Source organism: Engraulis encrasicolus, chromosome 20 (assembly GCF_034702125.1).
Source record: "Engraulis encrasicolus isolate BLACKSEA-1 chromosome 20, IST_EnEncr_1.0, whole genome shotgun sequence".
NCBI lineage: Eukaryota > Metazoa > Chordata > Actinopteri > Clupeiformes > Engraulidae > Engraulis > Engraulis encrasicolus.
Genome location: NC_085876.1, coordinates 4,204,364 through 4,214,363, shown reverse-complemented (window position 1 = coordinate 4,214,363; position 10,000 = coordinate 4,204,364). Strand labels below are relative to the sequence as shown.

Below are 10,000 nucleotides of genomic sequence, written 5' to 3'. Positions count from 1 at the left end.
GTGCAGTGGTGGAGACGGTCACGTGTGGGTGGGGTGGAGTGGTGTGTGTGTGTGGGGGGGTCGGTGGTGGACTGGAGCGGTCTGCCGGTGGTGGTGCACCTGAAATGGAATGGCACTCACTGCGCTTCAAAGCCTGCCGAGGGACAGATGGCAAGCTATTACCGCAGGAGAGTGGAGCCGCAGCGCAGCGCACTACACAGGCGAGCGGCGCAGAGAAGCGGGCACGACAGCCAGCAATGAAGTTTGTGAGGTGGGGTGGAGGATGCAGAGGTAAGTTATATAGTCTAGTTAGTGAAATTTCATGAGCACATACTAGGTAGTCTCTCTATAGTAGCCGATATCTCTCTCTGTCTGTCTCTCTCTCTGTGTCTGTCTGTCTGTCTCTCTCTCTCTCTCTCTCTCGCTCCACTCAGAGACCTGAGGCTCTTTAATCGCATCTTTCTGTCTTTGTCTTCTTCTCTCAACCTCCTCCCACATCGTCCTATTGCCAGTGCCTGACGGGCAGGAATGAAGTTTGTTTGGAGCAGAGGGCATTTTACATAGGTAGTGGGACTCCATAAGCATACATCTCTCTCTCACTTACTATATATGCGCTCGATACACATATTGCTCTCTTTCTCTCTCGTCACCACATGATGGCCAGGAAGGAAGTTTGTATGGAGCGCAGGATAAGTTATCAAGTTAGTGTGGCCCAATATCCACATCTCATATTGCTTTCTCTCTCTCTCTCTCTCTCTCTCTCTCTCTCTCTCTCTCTCTCTCTCTCTCTCTCTCTCTCTCTCTCTCGACCACATGATGGCCAGGAAGGAAGTTTGTATGGAGCAGCACATAATAAGCCTCTAAGACTAAGTTATCAAGTTAGTGTGGCTCAATATCCACATCTCTCACTCCTCCTCATCCCCCTCCCACATCCTCCACTCAACTCAGAGTACCAGTGCTCTCACTAACGTTAGTGCCTGACTGGCGGCTGAGCCTGTCTGCAACGCCGCCGAAGGTATTGCGTCACTAGGAGGGCGCAGCCTGGCTATCAATTTGGTGGACGATGGAAAAGGGGATGGAGGATGGAAAATGGGGAGAGGAGGGATAGAGGAGGATGACGAGTGGAGAGAGCTCATATGGAGAGCATAGTGTGTGTTTGTGGGGGGGGGGCATATATATAGAGGATGGAGGGAGGATGTAAAGGGATGGGGTGGGGTGGGGTGACGAGAGCTCATATAGAGCCGTGTGACTGGGAGCAGGGCCGGATTAATGTACCTAGGCTAGATTTTTTTTCATTTATCCTTTATTTCGCCAGGATTGTCCCATTGAGACTAGAGTATCTTCTGCCAGGGAGTCCTGGTCAAAATATGGCTACAGCCTAGGGGCCCCCAACTGCCAGGAGGTCCCTGATCGTCCAAAAGTGAAGAAATTGCAGAATTGTGACAAGATGCAATATAGAACATTTTATCTGTCATGTTCAGTGCAGTTGGTAGACATGTTATCCTTGATTCCTAACTCGTAAATATGACGCTATGTGTGTAAATGTGTCCTAAAATTGGCCTTCTGGGGGAACCACAACAACCTGTAGGCCCCAGGCCATCTTTATCTGGGTCTGATTGGGAGTAACCTGTGGGAGACCACCACCAGGCTTCAATACTGACTGGCCACGTTTACATGACATTTTTAATTCAGAATTAATAATTAAGAATTAACTAGTTCTGTCGAGTTTACGTGGCTATTCATTCAAAATGAAATTGAGTTCATTCTGAATTAAATGTCCCATGTAAACGAGGCCACTGACTGAGCTACTCTGACTCACCCTGTCCAATTATCACACCACTCTGACCACCTGAGAATACACACTTGAAAAAGCCTCACACATAGCCTATGAGTGCATGGAGAACTGGCCCTGGTTTAGGCACAAGGATCAGTTGTCTCAAGATCAGTTGTCACACAGTGGCCACAGATTTGGGTCCCCCAGTTTCATATGACTTTGTACCTGGCAAGCTGTCAGCGACCCTGCTTATATGAGTAAATCCGTATTTGAAAGTAGGCCTATAGAATTGATTAGCCTACATCGGCACATTTCAATAGGCCTAGGCTATATGCTACGTTAACAATTGATGTCCCGTCAACTTGTTGATTTGGCTATTTGGTTGATTGCAACCTGCTCTAACAGATGTTGTGCGTTTGCGTTACAACCCCGATCAACTCATCACAGCTTTAATTCGATAGCCTAATAGACACAAGTCTTTCAGTGACAGTTGATGCTACTTATCTCTGATTATTTCTATCACCTAAACCAAACTATTAGACTAGGCCTACTCAAGCTGCCAAATTATCACCGTCTAATCATGTTAACTGTAGGCTAGCCTACCTCTCCAGGATGTCCTTGGCCTCATCAGTGAGTCTATCTTCATGACTGCGGTTGCCGTCGGGTGAGAATGCCCACATGCATCTTTTGGTCCTCTCCGACCTGTGAAATATTTCGGCGCACAGTCTGTCAAAGTCATCCGTGGGTGAAAACGGATGCGTCCAGACGGACCGAGGAAAAGGCACACAAGCTCCCTTGGCGTTCCCACCAGAAGATACATTTGAGTCCGGCATAACTCAAAAGCTTCAATGGTCAGTGGCCAAGTTCTGGTAAGTCATTTCTGAAACTCGCCGCTTCTGTTTAGTTTCAGTGTGGTTGACGTTCGGAGGCAAAACAAACAAATTAGTCATGGCAACAATGGCGACCACGTGTTTATATTCGGAGGAGAGAAGTTTGATCTGTGTGTTCTATGGTGCAACATTCCGGCGCGCATTTCGGATTCTATCGAGACCGGAGTTTGGTGTAAATTTATCTTCCTGTATTCTCTCTGGTAATAGCCTACTTAACATGAAACTTGCAAACTTCCAAACACCCTGAACACCCTGAACTTTAATAACTGGTGACACGTGTAGGCTGCTATAAATGTGTTGTAACGTTAAACACATCCCGGTTGTGCTCCCTTTGAAGTAGCCTAGCCTATAAAGCTTTACTTTTCCAAAAGCCCGCAGCAGCCTCTTTATGAACCGAGACAGACGTTGGTACAGAGATAACCTCTAGATGGTACTGTCTACAGCATATTAAACTTGTGGCGCGCATTCACTCAAGTTTGCTGTCAGCTGTTGAAATAAGCGCCGTGCCAGGCGTCCGCGTGCACATACCACATTTGATTTCTGCCTCATTGTATAGGCTACCTCTGGCATATCTCACCATGGGCTTAACTGCTTTAGGGAAAACATAATAATAATATTATTATTAATAATAATAATATTAATAATAATAATATTAATAATAATAATAATAATAATAATAATAATAGGCTTAAAACTCATCATCATCATCATCATCATCATCATCATCATCGCCATCATCATCATAATAAAAGGAGGCCGAATGATGATGATGATGATGATGATGATGATGATGATGATGGTAGCCTATAGTAAAGTCTTTATGATAGGCCTGGGCCTAGCCTATATCTCTGACTGTATCTCTTGTCAATGTGTCAGTTTATTACAGGGGAAAGAAAGTGAATAAAGAAGCACTCATCAGATTTCTTTTTTTCATTTTTAATCCCCTCACATCACAGACGTTTCGGGCTTACACCCTTCTTCAGTGCGAAATGGCGATTCGTGGCGAGTTTATTACAGGGACCAGTGCGAGTGAATTGCGCGGTGTTGCCCGGGGTGAATGTAGAGCCGCGGGACAGGGGTTAGTGCATTAGTAGGATTACTTTATGAGCGAGGGGACTGTGAAACTAATTACCTGTGTTATGCGGAGATGGAGATGGCATTCAAATTTACTAGCGTGGGTTCCGAACAGTTAGGCTCGGGTGTTGGACGGAGCGAGGAAAAAGAGGTGCACGGAGGCTTGTTTCCTCACCAGCCAATCAGATTAGGGCTGGTGGTCGTTTATCAGTAACAAGCCTCTCTCTAATTAATTAGGCCTAGGCTATGAGGCATTCTTCTCTCCTCTCACCTTCTCTTCTCTTCTCTTCTCTCTTTCCTGTGTTCATCACGAAGTTTATGTCTGCAATTTACAGTAACCGCGTAGGATTACTCAAGGATCCATTTACTAGGCTACAGAAATACCCCCCCCCCCCCCAAAAGGCTATAAGCCTTGAGAGAAATAGCATAGCTCAGCTAAATAATAATAATAATAATAATAATAATAATAATAATAATAATAATAATAATAATGTAGGCCTACTATTTTCTTCATCATCATCATCATCATCATCATCATTGATTTTCATTCAGAGTGAGCTATCATTGGGTGTCGTTTTGAGTTCGGTTGATCACCAATGACCGGAGAGAGAGAGAGAGAGAGAGAGAGAGAGAGAGAGAGAGAGAGAGAGAGAGAGAGAGAGAGAGAGAGAGAGAGAGAGAGAGAGAGAGAGACGCAGAGATTGGGTTCTGCAGTCAGTCAGACTCTGAGCGTCGGTTAGGCAAGGAATACCGAAGCCTTTAGCCACTACGCTCTGGGACTGTAGGGTTTGAGATTATGGAGCTACATCGACTATTTTCCCACAACCAAATGAATCAGACAGGCAGGAAGGCAATAAACTTTTGAGAGGGGGGGCGTTCTCGCATCCATCCGGTCGTCTCTCTTTTTTCTCTCTTTCTCTCTCTGCCTTCCACCTCTTCTTCTCATAGCGTCTACTTGTTCGCGCAGGGCGAAAGGTGGATTCTCGGCACTGCTGCTGCCGCTGCTGCTGCTACTCATTAATTGGAAATAAAACGCACGCACAGGCAACGGAGCCGCGCGCTGAGCTGAGCTGAGGAGGAGGCAGAAGGTGTATTCACGCGCTCCATCTTGCCCCGCTCGCTCGTCTCCTCTCCTCATCTCTGGCGTCGGGATTCTGACGAAGGGAATTTAGGAGCCGTCCCAAGCTGCGTTTTTTGGACCGGGCAAGGCTTGTCACAGCCCTCGCCTCTGTGGTGCGATTTTTCTCCTCTCTTGTTTTCTGGTGCGAAATCTTCCATTAAAACTCGCTAACCCGCGGCTCGCCACGCGATGGTTCAGTCCAGCTGCAGGAACGGAGTCTCGATGCATTGGGATTTTTCTCAGCTCCGACCACCGACACCAAGTGGAGAATCTTCCTTTTAATACCATCTGATAAAAAAACGCGCCTGATACCCCTCTTGCTTGTATAGCACACGCCATGAGCTGCTCTGAATCTACGAATCAGCCTGACGGAGGAAGGAGGCAAGTGGAGTCACGGACAGCAGAGTGCCCGTACAGCAGCAGCAGACACCACCACACTACCGGAGCTAGTAGGAGCGTGAACCGAACAGGGATTTTTGCGCTAATGAAGGCGTGCGCGCGGACGCATCACTGGAGCCGGGTGCTGCTCTTGTACATGGGGCTGCTGGCCACCACAGCAACGGACGGTAAGTTTCTGCCGTTCGCTCGTTTGGGGATGTCGGGCTCCCCCCCCTCCTTTCCCTCCTGTCCTCTACATTCGCAAGTGGGATTTTAGAGGAGCTTCCTTTCCCTTGGTGATCTCACATAACACAAACGCGCGAACAAGTTTCTTTGGGATTTTCTCGCCACCTTTTTAATAGCTGAGGACGTTGATGACAGTCTCTCTCTCTCTCTCTCTCTCTCTCTCTCTCTCTCTCTCTCTCTCTCTCTCTCTCTCTCTCTCTCTCTCTGCGTGTGTCTGTGCGTGCGCGTGTGTGTGTCTCCCCGGTGGCTGACGAGGCTTTTGCCTCTCGCTGTCAGCTGTGTGCTCCTCAATGCGCTGAATATAGATACCGAGAGAGAAGGGGGGGGGGTGCAGGCAAGCAGCAGGGCTGTGCTGTGAGGGAGAGGATGGAGGAATCGTGTGTGTGTGTGTGTGTGTGTGTGTGTGTGTGTGTGTGTGTGTGTGTGTGTGTGTGTGTGTGTGTGTGTGTGTGTGTGTGTGTGTGTGTGTGTGTGTGTGTGTGTGTGTGTGAGGTAGGTGGGTAAGCAAGTAGCCGACGCTGTTCAACACATGCAATGGGTCTGCTGTTTTCTGTTCTGTGGAAGACCGGACCCCCTCCCCCTTTCCCTCCGAGGGCTCCGTTGCCCCATCACTTCACAAATGCAGTCCCGCGCATTTGTTTCCCCTAATTATCCGTCCAAACACGTTTATTTCCCCAGTGAACCAACAGCTTGTGGTCCACACACAGCGTCACCTCCGTAGCAGTCTGGCAGCAAAACTTGAAGTGTCTGATTAGATTGCATCCAGAAGGGCTTGGAGCAACGGGTTGGAAAAAAGTGTTTTGTAGCTAATACCCCCCCCCCCCCCCCTGCATTAGAGAGAGAGAGAGAGAGAGAGAGAGAGAGAGAGAGAGAGAGAGAGAGATTGTGTGTTCTCTAAAGTGCTGCCCCCCCCCCCCCTTGTGTGTCTCTAAGCACCGAAAGGGGGTTGTATTTGGAAATCCGATGATGATGATGATGATGATGATGCTGATGATGATGATGATGATGATGATGATGATGGTGATGATCGTGGTGGTGTTGGTGATGATGGCGGTGGTGGTGTTGGTGTTGGTGATGATGATGGGTGGTGGTGCTGTGGAGGGTGAGTTGATGGAGCGTTGGGTGTCTATTTGAGTGGCTCAACACCACATCATGAGGAAATTGGTTCCGGCGTCTTGGGAAATCATCAGGCTTCCTTACATGTTTGCTGACGGTTTCAAAAGATCAACAGCTTATTCTATCCAAGCCAAGGCTTCTAACTAACCCCAACCCCCAAACACACACACACACACACACACACACACACACACACACACACACACACACACACACACACACACTCACTCACACAGTAGGCTACTGCAGTGTCTTCTTTCGCTTAATAATAATTATAACTTATTTTATAACCGTCCTCGGGAGAGAGAGAGAGAGAGAGAGAGAGAGAGAGAGAGAGAGAGAGAGAGAGAAAAGTCTAGAGAGACACTTGTTAAGAACATTTTGTGAAATGGCACGACATGGTGGAATTAAGTAGGGCGACTGTTTAGTCAGCTCTTGGGTAGAAATCAAGCATGATTCAAGCGCCCTCGCATAATTCAGCTGGCCACTCGATGGGAAAGAGTGTCCTGTTTAATTTAGCTGCCAAACGTCTGTGCCTTTGAAGCTCTCAACGTGCAGACTAGCTAAACACAGACACAAGAGACATTTCTGGGACCATGTTTCTTCCGCTGTGTGTGCGGTTGTTCCAGTGACCGTGCTAAAAACGGTTTTGAGAGATCCGTGGCGCGTGTTGCATAAAACCGCCTTTTGTATCAACGGCGCATCAGCAGAGCAGAAAAGAGCACAGCACAGCTCGAGCCTTTTTTTTTAACTCGTTCACGAAGCTTCTTCTGCTGCTCTGCCTCGCGCTCTCATTCCATTCCGTTCCCACGCAGTTTCCCGCGCTTCCCAGGGAGCGGCACCAGAGTCTCACAGTAGCACCGACAGACATGCTGCTGCCAACCACATCTCGCCTCTTGCTCTCACAGCCTGCTGCCCAAACATCTCACAGCCACCGCTGCTGTGCTCTGCTGTGCTGTGCTGCATAGTCTTTAACGCCGAGGAGCATATCTGGAGTAGGCCTATAGGCTAGCTGGAGTGAGCCTCTACGTGTTAGGCTACTTCACACGTCTCTTAGTAGCTTAGTAGCCTAGTATTCTGAATGGCGCTTAGACATGAGGCGCTCTTAGGTTATAGGAGCAGATAGGCCTATGGAATATTAAGATTACATTGTGTTGACAATCTGCCTGTATGTTTTACATTTGACACATCTGTTTGTGGTAGGCTAGAATGGGTAAAATATGTAGTAGGCCTATAGGTCGCCTAGTATCTGGTTTTAATCCCATTTCGACCCTCCATTCCATCTTCTTGCATGCACCCTCAGTAACGCCACGCGCAGCCTCTTCGGATCATTTCTGTGCCTTTTGATGTGATGTATCACAGTTACTCAGAGGTCCTCATGAGCCCGCCGCGGCTTTATTTTTATTAATACATTAATATGTCACATGAATCACGACCCGGCTTTGCTCCGCATGATGAGGATGAGGCCCGAGATGAAATGGAATCGAGGCTCTACTGAAGAGGGGGGCTTTGCTGTTAGTCCCCTCTCGTCCGCTTTGTTTTGCCTTCACAAATCATTCTAGATCACCGTAAGCATTCCAAACCCGCTGTCCCCTCGCGCCACGGCCAGCCGCGAGACAAGCATTGCAGCCAGGCCCTGTGTTCTCCGCGGCAGGAGCCGTTAATCATTCATGTGGTGTATTTTAACATTGCAGGAGCCGCAGGAGCAGGGTGTCAGGGTGTGTGTATGTGTGTGCGTGCGTGTGCGTATACGCGTGTGTCTCCATGATGTAACCCCGTGTAACCGCCTCTTCCCCCGCAGGCAGGCGTCGACGGGCGGGTAGAGCAGGCAGTCAGACAGGCAAGCAGGGGAGCGAAGAGAAGATTTTTCATTATTTTACAGAATGACTGTTTGGGGATTTTGGATGCAAATCATGGCTGGGATTTGTGTCAGGATGATTCTTGAAGAGCCCCGGTGCGTCCACACAGTGCTTTCTTGTTGTAAAATTGTTTGCTTATTGCTGAATCCATAAAGTAGGCCTACTGTGCGTTCGTCTTTGCATTTTCGCTTGTTCTTGGCATCACGTCACTCCTCACTTGTTTTGCATTGCTACAGTAGAACTGGTTTTCCAAGCAGGTCTGACAAGGGCAACAGGTAGGCTGAGCTAATCTAAGTGACATGCAGCCATACATATTTAATACCATGGCAGGAAGGCGACGGATACAGTCATGGATCCCCCCGACTGCGCATTTTTAAGTGTCTGATGAAATAGCATTTCGTTATGCATATTACATAGTCCGTTTTTATATTCAATTAGAAGAGAGCTAAAACGTGTTGAATTAACCCTGCAAATTGTACAGTTTATGGATATGCGGCAGGAGATGGAGTCTGATTTCAGCACCATGGACAGTTACCAAATTACACAGGAACGTCAAGCGGTTGTGAAGACTCTGGCTTCAGAACCATGGACAGTTACCTTATGATACAGAGGCACTTTTTTCATTCGAGGGGCCACTTCAAATGTTAAAAGTCCCCCAAGACCGTACCATGAACACAAACCAGGATTTCCCCCAGCACTTTAGGCTTATATTGAAGGTGGCCACCTTTACAACAGACCCCACCTCCACTTCAGGTCCCCTGATTTTTAAAAATTTGTATTGCAAATGTTATTTCTAAAATTGATTTACAAAACATGTCATATTTCATGTGAAGCTGCATAACATTAAAATATAAACGCTGCGGCCAGATAAGATGGCCTCATGGGGCGATAGGCTCCCACTTATTACACGACTGACCTGAGCAACATGGACAGTTACCAACTCACAGAGGAGCGAAAAGTGGTAGAGAACACAGGTGTGCTTCCCAAAAACTAAGTAGTTCTAAAGCCTTAGTAGTACTTAAGTATGAGGTGCCCCTTTGACAATGTATCAGAAATAGGTCTCACATCATCACTTAAAGTTTTTACATACACTATGACTTTTTTTCCCTGCACACGCTCTTTGCACAAGCATTTCATTTGCATATGCGAAAAAAAAATAGTGCATGTAGGCCAATAAAATTATTGTATGGATAAACTTTTAGTGATGTGATATATTGCACCTCATACCCAAGTATTACTTGTTTTTGGGAAAAGTAGCCCAGAACAGTTACCGTCTTCAGCACCTTGGACAGCCACCCACTTACACAGAGGCGCGTAATGTTGAATACAGTACTGAGTAGATATTGTCACTGAAGCAAACTGAGATAACTAGCTGCATATATGCATAATACACATGTTAATTTAAATTGAATTGCATTCCACTCAGCTAACAGTTTTATTCAAACTACTTCAATATTTACACAAAGGGGAAATGGTAATAGTAACTGGAGCAATGAATACTGAGCCAAGGTTCTGTAGGGAGACCACATTGTTCCTACTGGTAACAGGAAGATCTCTGTATATA

At 47.1% G+C, this 10,000-nt stretch overlaps 2 protein-coding genes across 2 annotated transcripts in view; one reads left to right on the top strand and one right to left on the bottom strand.

The window, feature by feature from the left end:
- LOC134436120 (bromodomain-containing protein 4-like) overlaps positions 1-2,672 on the bottom strand; it is a 37,452-nt gene extending 34,780 nt beyond the window's left edge. The window contains exon 1 of the mRNA XM_063185161.1: positions 2,357-2,672. Coding sequence (XP_063041231.1) covers positions 2,357-2,586 — 230 coding nt within the window. The 5' untranslated portion in view covers positions 2,587-2,672. The remainder of the gene's footprint in view (positions 1-2,356) is intronic.
- A 2,502-nt stretch (positions 2,673-5,174) lies between these two features.
- The window catches only part of csmd2 (CUB and Sushi multiple domains 2), a 551,148-nt gene continuing 546,322 nt past the window's right edge, over positions 5,175-10,000 (top strand). The window contains exon 1 of the mRNA XM_063186125.1: positions 5,175-5,403. Coding sequence (XP_063042195.1) covers positions 5,175-5,403 — 229 coding nt within the window. The remainder of the gene's footprint in view (positions 5,404-10,000) is intronic.